Here is a 14,624-nt window from a genome sequence, read left to right as displayed (position 1 = left end):
TAGAAGCAAGTAGACTGAAGCTAGAATTTTACTTTGTAACTTGTTAATATTGATATTTTTCTTACACGAACGCATCACTTCAGAAGGCCTTTATTAACCCCCCAGAGTCGTGTCGAGCACTTTTATCATGGATGGATGCACTTTTATGGATTTCAAATGTGAAATGGCCATTCACTGCCATTATAAACTTTTAGAGCCAGGACATTTTTTAATATAATTCCGATTGTATTCATCTGAAAGAAGAATGTCATATACACCTAGGATGGTAAATCATGGGCTAATTTTCATTTTTGGGTCAACTATCCCTTTAAATGGAAATTCACCCTATTTTCTAAATGCATGTTATTGATATTATTGTGAATGATTCATGTTTAATTTTTCCAAAATAATTTTTGGCAAATTTATCAAATTGTCATCTTCCTGCTATGACAAAGTTCTCTCTAGTGACGTACACTGGGCTTCTCCAATCATTTTATCAGCTTAAACCCCGCCTCTTTCTTACAGTTGACTACAAGCTGCATTGAAATCTGAACTCATTGCATAATTGATTCACTTTTTCACTGTTATTGAACCAAACTGAATCAACACCGTTTTTTTAGAGCTTGTTTACATCAGAATTGAATTCTGTTTGCGTCACTGATGATTGCTTTCCTGTTGATCACTGTAAAGCAGCTTTGAAACAATGCATTTTGCATAAAGAGCTATAGAAATAACCAAGCAAGTCTCATCCTACATTTTTTTTTTATCTAAACGATAATCAGATTCACTTGGAGGTACCTCGCAATAAGATCTTACATCTCGACTTGAAGGTTAGCGTGCAATCGTATTGGAACCGAACTAGAATTCCTTTTGATTCCTCATCCTTTTCATGTTACTGAATGAACTCCTCCTCCAAACTGAACACATCACTGTTGATTCTACCCTTGAAATACTTACAAAATTCTTCTTTTCCTTCACAGACTCTGACTCGAGGCGCAAGAAGGCTTCAGGTAAGAAAAAGGACAAGAAAAAGGACAAGAAGTCCAGCAAGGCAGCAAACCAGCGATCTCCTCTGGAGGAGCAGCCCAGCAAGAAGCACGAGAACCGGCGGCAAGACGGCGACAAAGAGGACCGCCGTGGACCCGACAAACTCCAAAGAGATTCTCGCCGCCGGGGACACGAGGACGAGTCGCCCCCTGCTCGACAACGAGGAGAACCGGAGCGTGGAAGAGGACATAAAGAGCAGCAGCATCCCAGACACGCTCAGGACTATGAGGACAGACAGACGGATTCACGCAGGCACAAGGACGATGGCAAAAACGACCCCCGAGCGGACAAGGACAAAGGTAGACGGCAGAGCCGAGAGAGGGAGCCTCTGCGGCGGAGCCGGGACAGGTCAAAGTCACGAGAGAGGAGCCGCAAAGAGATCCACTCCAGGGACTCGTACAGGAACGGCTTGGAGAGGGCTGACAAAGAGAACAGGCATTCTGACAGGAGGAAAGACGAGAGGAGCAGGGATGGCTCACCGAGGAGACGCAGATAGGAAGGAAGATGCAATCAAATTATGGTGTTCAATGTACTTTCACCTGTGTGCTTTTGCTTAGCCTTTATGTTATACAGTAAAGCATAGCGTTTTTGAGCTGTCATTTGAAAGGACTCATGGGGAAATGTACCGTACACACTCTGATGGTGTGTAAGGTGTTCCTGAAACAATTAGCGGTTAAACAGGGCTGTTCAAAAATATTTTGTATTTTGTGTAACCTTTACCCAATTGTATTTTTGATGTTGCTTTGGAAGTAAATGGGGGGAAAATCAAGATTAAAGATAACATTTGTTATAAATTTTAAAGGTTTACTGTGCTTATTAAAGCTCCATTGATCTCTTTAATGCTCACCACCAAGGCAGCATTTGTTTGATCAAAAATACGGTCAAAACAATAATGTGAAATATTTTAATCGTACTATGATGGCAAAGTGGAGTTTTTACGTTCAGAAATCATTCTAATATGCTGGCTCGCTTATCAAGAAACATTTTTTTATTATTATCAGCTTGATATTTTTGATAATTTGTATTAAAATCTGTGCATCCCTTAGCAAATATGGTGTTTTAAAGTTTATTTATTATTTATCATTTAGGTGTCTCGATGGCATTAATGACTTATGATTATTTTATTTTGTCGTTTCAGTTAATTGATTCATACGAGTTGTTGTGAAATCACTACTCATCATACTGTTTTTGAATTAAGAATGCTGTATTTATATTTGTTACATCTTGGTGACTATTTAATGTTGGTTCCTTTGATTGAAAAATGTAAGCCAATTTAGACCAAACACCAAAATATATTTCGGTCTGTTCTGATTTTCAATTAGATATTGAAAATCTCAATTCCTTGCTCATTTCTGTGGTACGCATGATGTTCGCTGTTCACATTCACCAAATGTGATTTCTGTCACATCTCATTTGAGATGCACTGAAATGCATGCGTTTCAAACAGCATGCCCGTCATTGGACATGAAGCTACTTTGCCTTCACTGATTTCTGCCATGCTGCCCAACAGGATTCACATCTGCCGTGACCTTCAGGGGGTAACTGAGACTGCATACGTGAAGCCTAATATAGAAACAGCCCTTTTCTTTGTAGCTGATGTTAATGGGACACAGGACAAGCCCACTGGGATTGTAGAGCAGCGAAACTCATTTGAATTAAAGGTCATCAATTGAAAGCTGGCAGTCAATTTAAAGAGGAAGGATCACAGGTTTGCTTTGTGGTATATATATATGATACAATGAATGGCGTAAATGAGAATTATTTTAGGATGAAAATAATTTTCATCATATACAGTATTTTATTTAGAATATATTTTATGAACTGCCTAAATTCTATGTGGCATTGATTCAACAAGGTGCTGAAAGCATTCTTTAGAAATGTTGGCCCATATTGATAGGATAGCATCTTGCAGTTGATGGAGATTTGTGGGATGCACATCCAGGGCACAAAGCTCCCGTTCCACCACATTTCAAAGATGCTCTATTGGGTTGAGATCTGGTGACTGTGGGGGCCATTTTAGTACAGTGAACTCATTGTCATGTTCAAGAAACCAATCGGAAATGATTCGAGCTTTGTGACATGGTGCATTATCCTGCTGGAATTAGCCATCAGAGGATGGGTACATGGTGGTCATAAAGAGATCAACGTGGTCAGAAACAATGCTCAGGTAGGCCGTGGCATTTAAACGATGCCCAATTGGCACTAGGGGACCTAAAGTGTGCCAAGAAAACATCCCCCACACCATTACACCACCACCACCAGCCTGCACAGTGGTAACAAGGCATGATGGATCCATGTTCTCATTCTGTTTACGCCAAATTCTGACTCTACCATCTGAATGTCTCAACAGAAATCGAGACTCATCAGACCAGGCAACATTTTTCCAGTCTTCAACTGTCCAATTTTGGTGAGCTCTTGCAAATTGTAGCCTCTTTTTCCTATTTGAAGTGGAGATGAGTGGTACCCGGTGGGGTCTTCTGCTGTTGTAGCCCATCCGCCTCAAGGTTATTTGTGTTGTGGCTTCACAAATGCTTTGCTGCATACATCGGTACGAGTATATATAATAGCAAAACAATGAAGCTGGTATTAGGATTGAAATTAAGCACATTTACCATTATGAAAACATTCTCATAACTATATATTTTGAGATATGAGTTGTTTTTTAGCAGTAATGAGAATTTTCATTACAAATTAATTTTTTTTTTAAATAAGGTAGTTTCTTATAATTTGTTTGTTTTAATTAAGACCCAGAACCATTATCTTGACAATCAGATCTTTTTAAAAAGAGAATAACACTCTGCGTTATACGTTAATACTCGGGTGTCTCAACAACATTAATGACTTAAGCTCTTACTGTGGTTAATTGACTTGTTTATCATTGGTTCCTGGTCGAGGCAGTCTTGACAGTATCAGAATAAAATATCTCATTCCCTGTCCAAGAGAAGCGGAAGAGCGCGCTGGAGGGAAAAGCATGCCCGTTTCATTATCAGTGAGGCAAGAGATAGACCTGTTATTTCTTCTTACTTCGACACCACACTGTCACAGTCCTTAGCTCTTTCAGCGTCACCAACATCTCTGCAGGAATTTTACACTTTGGTATCACACGACACTTTTGGAAGCCAACCCTTTCTATTCACAGCTAACTGCCAATTTGCATGCCTTACTCAGAATCACTTATTTTGTTCCATGTGGTTCTTTATTTTCACATTTATGCATTTGGCAGATGCTTTAATTCAAAGCATCTTACATTGCATTTAATGTATACCTCTGATCAGTTCATGCATTCCCTGGGAATCAAACCCATGACCTTGGTGTTGTTCAACTGTTGAAGCTACAAGGATGCATTTTTCGTTCAGTGGTGGTATCAAGCAATGTGTCTTGTCTTCTTCTGTTCTGTTGACATTATAGAATGTATTCATAGTTCACAGGCTGAGAAATGAGGCGAGATAATCAAACACATTCAGGGATGTGGGAATAGCAGCTTTCATTAGACCTGACTCATTCCTGGGACACAGGACAGACTTGACATAAACATCTGGTGCACTTGAGATGACTGCATCCATCTCCATTAATATCTATGCATGTTTGCATTTATGATTATGAATGTGGAAATTGATTTAGACTTATCACCACTCTCTTGATCATCTACCTCCCACTGCTGTTGGTGTGAGAATGGGGAGTTTTGTGAATGCCTGAAGAAAATACCCCATGAATGGAAGCTTTGCCCAACGTCACCACAGGAAGTGAGTAAACGGGTGGAGTTTCTTGTGGGTGCTTCCTCAAACCCTGTTTTTAAATTCTAAAATAGAATTTTTGTAGATCACTGTTCCTGTAGCGTGCAATTAGGGGTCTATACATTCTGGCGGGCCGTCTCGCCACAGCAGACATCTTGAACATTATTCAACTGTGTACGCAAGTCAAATTTGGCTCAAGCTATCCCTGCCTGAAGGAGGCATTGTTTTTATTAGTGAATACTTGGGTTGTCCCAAACCTGTGTGAATTTCTTCTGGGGCCTGTTTCAGAAAGGAGGTTAAGTGAAAACTCTGAGTATGTTAACCCTGAAATGAGGGAAACTCTGGGTTTTCCGTTTCAGAAAGGGGGGTATATCAAACCCGAGAAAGCAGAGTAAGTCAAGCCCGTTTCTGAAAGAGAGGTAACTTATACTCAGAGTCAGTTACCATGGTAACTTACTCTGTGAACCTAACCTGGTCGGGAGCAGGTTTTCTTCGGTAAACCCAGAGTTTCTTGCGGTCTCCTCCCCTTTTTTAAAGAGGAAGTGCTGTTTAAACACCAACAATAATACTAAAATGTATTTACACATTCTTTAAGGAATATATATATTGTTTGTCCATGGTTTAATTGACTAAATCTGTTTTGCAGCACTTTGCCAAAAAATAAAAGGATTAAAACATTTGCTAAACTTTTATTTGATTACCACTGTTTTGGATAATATATTTCTATTAAATCATTGAAAAAATTGTAATAAAATTTAATAAGTTATTCATGATAAAAAATAAGATGTCAATCATAATCATAATCAATTATTGAAGTTAGTTGATATAATGTTTTATTGAACAAATGTTTAATTTATTTAACTGTCATTTTAACTGATGAAAATAATAACCGTAATTTAATAATGCAGTTTATATATTTAACAATTGTTTAATACCATAAACCGTGATATTTTCTGAGACGGTTCTCATACTCTGAAACTCTCATACGTTACAACCCCACATGGGGGAGTCCCCCCACCCCACCCCACCCCCGCTGTTAAACAAGTTACTCAGCAACTTTTACTCATGTTTTAAATTAACTACTTTTTACTTGAGTAGATTTTTTAGACTGGTATTTTTACTTTTACTTAAGTAAAAATGTATCAAAGTAATAGTAGACTACTTTAGGTTGAATAACATTCTTCCAGTTTCACCTCTGATATTATAACAGTTACTCTAAAATAGTTATGAATTATTAACAACAAATGACATCTTCAACGGTGTAGTTAGATTAATGTAATAATTACTATCTCTAGAAAGTATTGGTCTACATATTTCTAAATCCTATATCAACCTCAACCACTTGATTAATACAAGGAGGAGAGACAAGAAACTGCACTTTTAATGCTTTCAAATTAACAATATACAATTGCATGAATTATTCTTGAATTGATCAAAGTGTGTAGAGGGAGAAGGTTATATAAAAATATACCTTTTAAAAATGTATGCTAAATGCACTATTGTTTTATACTGAATTGTTCTATAGTTTATGCAGTAGCCTATTTAATGTAATTGCATCATATTTTATTTTAAATTAAAGAAGAATTAAGAGTAATCCCTTTAATTAAATTACAATATTTAGATTACTTGGTAATTAATTATACCCAACACCTCTTTTTGTCTGGCGCTGTTGCCATGGTGACTCGTAATATCTGCGCTCCATTGATAATGGCTTTTTATAGCTGTGGTGCACGCGCTTAACTCAGAGTCAGTCAACTCAGAGTTGATTGAACTAACTCATTTCAGCTGTTCTGAAACCGAAAACTCAGAGTTTCCCATCTCAGGGTAAGTCAACTCTGAGTTCAAGCTTTAACTCAGAGTTGGTTGAACCTCCTTATTGAAACGGGCCCCTGCTGAACAAAATTATTATGTTTTTGTTGATGTTTTGATATGGGTAACCAATTATTCAAAATATTATTTTGTGTTCTACAGAAGAAAGAAATGCATACAGGTTTGAAACAACTCGAGGGTGAGTAAATTACAAATTCTGCAGGGAAGTTTAAAATCATATGGAAATTTACTTTTAAAATATTATTTTATCAAAGAGCTTGCTTGCATACTTCTATATCCTTGCATTGTGCATTACTGTTCGCTCTTTTTATCTGCTAAATGCATGAATACAAATGTAAAACAAATGTTTAACATTTTTCGGTGTTTTTTTTTTTTTTTTTCTTAATTTCCCCTGAGGATGCAAAGATTATTTGCTTTAACAACAACAACATGTGCAAGAACAGAAAACTTTCAGGGGTATTTTTATTGCCATATAATTGCCGAGCGACTTCTTCCCATAGGGAGAAAGAGAGGAAGGGAGTGTACAGGCAGTGAAAGTAGGGCATGCAGTGTGTGCTCTCAGGTAGCGCTGCCCCTGATGTATCGAGAGAAAAAAATTACGAATTCTACACAAATACTATGGCGACGTCAGTTTGGGAATAATCCTTGCACAGTGCTGACGTCGCGTGGTTAGCATCCAATAGGGAATGCTCAAAATATGTATTTTAATTTCATCACGCTGACGTTCTATTTGAGTGTCCAATGTCGAAATATTGCTAATGAATATTAATTAGTTCCAGGTGACGTTGCTTAGGAACCTGCCAATGGCAAAGGCTTGTGGGATGAATATTACTCACGAGGCCTCCGCCATAGTAGGATTCGTAAACTTCAGTAAGGATGCGGCGCATCGTCTCACAGTCCGTTTGCTCCGTGCAACCTGCAACCCAGAGTGAAGCCAAGTCTGTTCAACTTCACCGGTAAACATCAGCTGTTCAGGTAAGTGAACCGCTCAAGAATTCATATGCTAATGCGTTTTGACAGCTTGAAAGTAATTCAGCACCGCTCCGTCCAACTTCATTTTTAGTGATTGAAAAACAAATATTATAAGTAGTATAACTCATTTGTGTGATTTTATGAGTATTTAGACAGAAATATTGCGTATATTCTCTCTCTTTCTTCATTTTTTCCCCGTATGTTTAATCAACAAGTTTGGCAAAACACTTTCACCTTATCTGTTCTCACCGCTTTCTAAAATGTAAAGTAGTTTACTGTCATTTCTGTCCTGCAATGCATCATTGGCGTCATCTCCATGCTGTTTAGTTTCTCTGTATAACAGATATTTATAATATTTAAAGATAGTTCACTTAGAAATTAAATCTCATCCTCATGCAGTGCCAAACATACACTTTCTTTGAAAGTATGAAGAATGTCCTGCACTGTGCAATATTTTCTGTGCTATATGTCAAGCCTTTACAAAGGACTTGAAATCAAAAACGTGTCATAATAACAGTCGTCCATATGACTCGTATTCTATATTCCATGTTTTCGGAAGCCATATGAGAGTTTTTGTCAGAGTTGATAATCTTGAGTTGTGCCCTTGTTATTTGAAAAGTTAAGGTTCAGTAGAAACTGATTTTGCGTCATTTTTTGAGTTTTGGCATCTTTGACTTTGAGTGAAACATTCCATTGAATAACAGATAAAACAAAATAATAATTCATGAATGAAATTAATTATACAGTATGGTTTCATTGTCAGCATGTATCCATAATTCTTGGGTATCAGACAGCTTCATCGCCTTAGCTATGAATTAAATATATTTTTATGTATGTTGATGTATGTGCAAGAAATGGTGACAGTGGAATGGAAGTGTATGTAGGGCAGGCACACCAGTAATATGGGATTGCTTGCTGTGAGCGTCTTTCACAGTTTGATGCCATCATTTCGCATTTGTCCTTGGACCAAATAATCCTGTCATATTTGTAACGCTACAGTAAGCCTCATAATATACATATGCAACCTAAAGGGCTTATGCTGACTTGAAGCTCTGGCCTTTGAGCAACCTTTTTTCATTCATAATTGTAAATATATTAGAAATATCTTAAATGGAAATACAAAACGGTGGAATATGGTTGCTCTGGACTTTAATCAGTGTTGGTCAAGATTCAAGAAGCGTTGTGTTCATACATCATATCAACCAAATTTGCCTGGTTAAATGTTGTCAGAGTTTTATGCTAATTTTTGAATATTGGGTTGTGTTTCTCTCTCTCTCTCTCTCTCTCTCTCTCTCTCTCTCTCTCTCTTTCTCTCTCTCTCTTAGTGTGTGTAATGTGAACATAAGGCAGTAGGTGTGGCTTCTCAGATATTCTCACTGAAGTGTCGTCTACCTGTACATAATTAATAGAGCACTTATGTCCTTTACTTATCAAGACTAATTTGTTTTGTATTGTGTCATACCTTGAAAAGCAAAACAAGTTGTAGGCTTAAGGCATTCTGGGAAATGGGTTGGTCTGAAACGTCTTTTCATGAACGTATATTAGTCCACCTTGTTCTAAGTGTCCTTAAGATAAATGTACCCAGTGACGGTAAGCAAGCAGTCATAGAATAGGTCGCGTACGTTCGTTCGTTCGTTTCTTCCTTCGTTCCTTCCTTCCTTTGTTCGTTCGTTCGTTCCTTCCTTCCTTCTTTCCTTCCTTCCTTCCTTCCTCCCTCCCTCCCTTCCTTCCTTCCTTCCTTCCTTCCCTCCCTTCCTTCCATCCCTTCCTTCCTTCCTTCTACCTCTTCCTTCCATCCCTTCCTTCCTTCCTTCTACCTCTTCATTCCTTCCTTCCTTCTATCCACCCCTCCCTTCCTTCCTTCCTTCCTTCCTTCCACCCCTTCCTTCCTTCCCTCCCTCCCTTCCTTCCCTTCCTTCACCCCTTCCTTCCTTCCTTCCACCCCTTCCTTCCTTCCTTCCTTCTATCCACCCCTCCCTTCCTTCCTTCCTTCCTTCCTTCTACTTCTTCCTTCCTTCCATCCCTTCCTTCCTTCCTTCCTTCCTTCTATCCACCCCTCCCTTCCTTCCTTCCTTCCACCCCTCCCTTCCTTCCTTTCTTCCTTCCTTCCTTCCTCCCTCCCTCCCTCCCTTCCTTCTACCTCTTCCTTCCTTCCACCCCTCCCTTCCTTCCTTTCTTCCTTCCTTCCTTCCTCCCTCCCTCCCTCCCTTCCTTCTACCTCTTCCTTCCTTCCACCCCTTCCACCCCTTCCTTCCCTCCTTCCTCACTTCATTATTCCCACATACCCTTACTTCTTTGAAGAGAATCTAGAAAGTTTAATATGTCTGGAACATTGTATTATGGGACTCTGATCTATGCATTTTATTAAAGTAAAGAGAGCCAGCCTAATTCAAGTTTGAGAGTGGTCTTGAGCTCAGCATAAAATTGTAACCTAGAGCTCTCAAATGTTCACAGGGTTGTTATTATACCTGCTGTCTCGGTTAGAAATATGAGCTGGTGATGTGCCCTTGGTTTCTCAATGATGAGTGTGGAGAAGCACTTGTGGAGAGTAAAATCAAAGAGTTTCCCTTCTGTGTGGCAGTGTTACACCGTCTCATCACCGCTATTTAATATCTGTGATAATCGCTTATAAAATCTCAATCAACAGCATGCTGTTGCAAGTCATATCGAAGACCTGCTGTAAAATCCAGAGAGAAAATGATTACTTGCACAATATTTAACCTCCCCACCTCTGCTAATGATTATACAAGGTTAACAAGAACATCTTGGCAATTTCATAGATGTCTTTTAAGGAAATACTGGAGCAGTTTGGGGTTATACAAGGTCAATGAGAAAACGTAATTTGGTGAAATGTCATTTCTGTATTCCTGGAATCCCTCAATGTATTGGAACTGTCTGTCATTGGTTGGTTTGATAAATATGATGTCTCTAGTTGCCATCATACTTTCTCTGGGTCCATTTGAAAGGAAGTCAATACCCTGGAGATTGGAGATAATTACACAATGTTTTACATCACAGATTTATATCAGGAATCAAGCTTCTTAGTGAGAACTGAGCTTGTCTCATCTTGTAGTATGATATCTCTCGGCTCTGCAGATAAATAGTTTACCAGTTGCAATACAAAGCTGTCGCCTGAAAAATCTTAAGCAGCTCAACTTTTTCAACCATGATAATAATAAGAAATGTTTCTTGAGCTCTAAATCAGCATATTAGTATCATGTGACGGGTAAATGACAGTAAAGATGCTGAAAAGCTTTGCCAACACTCGAATAAATTACTTTGTGTAATATTCAAATAGAAAAGAGTCATAAATTGTAATTGTAATGTAATGTATTTTTGATCATATAAATGCATCCTTGGTGATGATGAGCAAATGCGCATGAGAGACTACTATCAAAAAAAAAAAAAGAAATCTGTTAACACTTTATTTCGATTGTCCACTTTAGACTTTAAATTCCTAATGGACAAAATCAAGTCGTGTCCTACATTTTTCACTGAATGTCCTGTTTTTTTTTTTACTCTGACATCAGATTATGTCAATAAAACGGGTTAAATGGCAACATGTCATGATCACTGGAAAATGAGTTACAGAGTTCGCCCACAGACAATTCCAGAAAGTTGTTATGTTTCCCTTATATTTACCCAATATTGGTTGCAGACCATACACTGTGCATTATTTACAGTAAACAGACTCACATGGATCATTCTTCTCAGTAATTTGTTTCATACTCCACGTGTATGTTATTGTTTACCTCCTGATTTTTATTTTTTTTCTTCAGACACGACATTGTAGGTCGCTATTTTTTTCCGCGTGTTGCACAAAAGCCTTGTTTCACAAAAGACTGGTTTTGTGGTATAGCTCGTCCCCCCTGCAGCTAAGAGATGCCTGTATAGGTAACTGGTAATTAGTCCCATTCTGTCTGAGTGATTTATGGAGCTCACCATCATGCATGCAAGTGATCCATGAGCCAAAGAGACAGTCTTTCTACACAAGCAAGCACAAGTAGATATTTCGTATTTTAGTCAAATTATTTAGGTTACCTTAGTACAAACCATTAATTGGCATGTTTAAATTTGATCCCATACTGTATTTTGTGGCCTTTTTGGTTCCACGTTGTCACTACCCTAATATGTCAGTAATCAATCCTTATAATATCTAAGGATGGGCAGAATGATGACATTCCATGTTTTTTTTTTCATTGCAATTATTTTTATGGCGGTAATATATGAACGGCAGCAAAAACTGACACACACCGTCACACGGTATATACCGTCATCTCAACAGTAATGTCTATTAACATGTCTCAGTTGGTCTAATAGTCGTCTGTCATTGGCGCGTTACTGTAGAGAGTCTTTTACCAGCTGAATTATATATAACTCATTTGCTGTTAAGGTCATGACTGCTGTGGAGTGACATGCAATTGTGATATGACATCTAACATGACCTGAATTAGCATGCATATTACCTCCAATACACACACGCACACATACGTATACCTTCGTCATTGTGTGCGTAGCTTTTTTGACCTTGCATTTATTTTTACTGACGGAAAAGCCCGGGAGGGGGCTGCTGCTCCTCGTTGGGTATGGAATGGGGCAGAAATAAATTGCCTCCACATCTCCTGCGTCTCTGCGGAGTTTAACAAATGATAAGGAAGCTGGGAAACTAGGATATTGGGAAGGTCAACTAGTCCTAGTAATTAGCAGGAGGGATGAAGATGGAAGGTGAAAGAGGGAGAGGGGAAGGGTTCCTCTTTGAAGGCAGTAATGAATCAGTCTTACTGTATTTTTTCCTGACAGGATGGGATATTTTAAGGGACTTAAACCAAATCCTTGGGAAAGGTATATTCTCCACAGAGAATTTGTTTTAACAATAAGAAACCTTTGAAATACAGTGCATCCAGAAAGTATTCACAGCGCTTTACTTTTTCCATATTTTGTTATGTTACAGCCTTATTCCAAAATTGATTCATTTAATTATTTCCCCCAATTCTACAATAAATCCCATGGATAAGCGGACAAGTTAAATTTCAAACAAAATAAAATGCCATGTTACTTCACGTTATATGCCACTCGTTACGTCTATTTTACGGATTTAATTTTACCGATTTGAAACGAACACATTTTTCGCGCTGCCTGTGAATGTCCTGAATGTGACTCACAGAAAGACGCGCGCCAGTATAATGCGCATGCACAGACCGCGCGCCAGAAGTTCTCTTTCGCGCTTGAACGAACATCAACAACACACACAATTAAGCCAAAATGTCATTTGTCGAGTCTCTTCATAACATAAGAGCAGTCTTATGGTGGAAAAAGAGTTGTGACTCACTGACTCGTGAGAGAATGAGGCGCGTGTGAGATCCGCGTCTCTGTCCACAGCGGCTCCTCTTAAAGGACCAGCTACCAATAAAGCGTTCAGTCAGTAAGGTTAATGAAACAACAAAGGTAACAGAGAAAATTACTCACTGCTCTTGACTAAAGAACTTGTGTAGCTTTAATAAGGAGTAGTCTATATATAATTTATAATTTATGCAGCGCAGACTGTTTGATAACTTTAATCAATTTCTGTATATGTCCTACTTGTTAGACAGTTAATTTTTATCCAGACATCAATGGCTTATTGATCATTATAGGTGTTATCTATCATTTAGTTGTTATTGCTAATTTCAGAATTATCACTACTCTGTGTGTGCATTTGGTTTAGAACCAAAGTTGACTCATGAAACCATTTGTTTATTATATCGCAATCGCATATCAAAACCGCAATATTGACCTCAATAATCGCAATATGACATTTTCCCCAAATCGTGCAGCCCTAGATAAAATTATAAATCTTTACCCGGACAAGTGACTTTTGTGCATGGACAAGTGAAACATAAATTTACTTGTCCGACGGACAAGTGCCTCAAAAAGTTAATGTCAAGCCCTGGATAAGTATTCACCTTTGCTCAATACTTTGTTAAGGCACCACTTCCAGCCTCCCTCAAGTCTTTTTGAGTATGATGCTACAAGCTTGGCACACCTATTTTGGGTGGTTTCTCCCTTTCTTCTTTGCAGAACCTCTCAAGCTCAATCAGGTTGGATGTGGAGCATTGGTGCACAGCCATTTTCAAATCTCTCCAGAGATGTTCAAGTTTGGGCTTTGGCTGGGCCGCTCAAGGACATTCACTGAGTTGTCCCATAGCCACTCTTTTTTTATCTTAGCTGTGTGCTTAGGGTCGTTGTCCTGATGAAAGATGAACCATCGCCCCAGTCTGAAGTCCAGAGAGCGCTCTCTGGAGCAGGTTTTCATTAAGGATGTCTCTGTACATCACTGCATTCATCTTTCCCTCAATCCTGACTAGTGTCCCAGTTTCTGCCGCTGAAATAACATCCCCAACGCATGATGCTGCCACCACCATGCTTCACTGTAGGGATGGTATTGGCCAGGTGATGAGCGGTGCTTGGTTTCCTTCAGACACGACGTTTGCCATTCAGGCCAAAGAGTTCAATCTTGGTTTCATTAGACCAGATAATTTTGTTTCTCATGGTCTGAGAGTCCTTCAGGTGCCTTTTGGCAAACTTCAGGCGGGCTGTCATGAGCCTTTTACTGAGGAGTGGCTTCCGTCTGGCCACTCTACCATACAGGGCTGATTGGTGGAGTGCTTCAGAGATGGTTGTTCTTCTGGAGCTCTGTCAGAGTGACCACCGGGGTCCCCTGATCGCTCAGTTTGGCCGGATGACCAGCTCTAGAAAGAGTCCTTGCGGTTCCAAACTTCTTCCATCTACGGATGATGGAGGCCACTGTGCTCATTACCATACTTGCCAAAATGCAAACTTGTGTATTGGGACAGTACTTGGGACAGATGACGTTTCACAGACAAGAACACAGATTGAGAAAGGCCCACTGTTAACTGTGGGACCATATAGACGGGTGTGTGCCTTTCCAAATCATGTCCTATGAACTGAATTTACCACAAGTGGACTCCAATCAAGTTGTAGAAACATCTCAAGGATGGTCAATGGGAACAGGATGCACCTAAGCTCAATTTTGAGGGTCATGGCAAAGGCTGTGAATGCTTA

The 14,624-nt window shown here is 39.0% G+C and overlaps 2 protein-coding genes across 4 annotated transcripts in view; both read left to right on the top strand.

Moving 5' to 3' along the window:
* The window catches only part of cwc22 (CWC22 spliceosome associated protein), a 55,771-nt gene extending 53,944 nt beyond the window's left edge, over window positions 1-1,827 (top strand). For both annotated transcript variants that reach the window (XM_039683653.2, XM_039683652.2), the window contains exon 21: window positions 960-1,827. In XM_039683653.2, the coding sequence (XP_039539587.2) occupies window positions 960-1,522 (563 nt within the window). In that variant the 3' untranslated portion in view covers window positions 1,523-1,827. The remainder of the gene's footprint in view (window positions 1-959) is intronic.
* Window positions 1,828-7,443: 5,616 nt separating this feature from the next.
* Window positions 7,444-14,624, top strand: part of znf385b (zinc finger protein 385B) — a 139,097-nt gene continuing 131,916 nt past the window's right edge. For both annotated transcript variants that reach the window (XM_039683454.2, XM_039683452.2), the window contains exon 1: window positions 7,444-7,565. The gene's annotated coding sequence lies outside the window, so the exon portion shown is untranslated. The remainder of the gene's footprint in view (window positions 7,566-14,624) is intronic.

This window comes from Pimephales promelas, chromosome 7 (genome assembly GCF_988280905.1).
Source record: "Pimephales promelas chromosome 7, fPimPro1.hap1.1, whole genome shotgun sequence".
In the NCBI taxonomy this organism is placed as follows: domain Eukaryota; kingdom Metazoa; phylum Chordata; class Actinopteri; order Cypriniformes; family Leuciscidae; genus Pimephales; species Pimephales promelas.
Note: the sequence above shows the minus strand (reverse complement) of the source record. Positions and strands in the feature narration are given on the sequence as shown.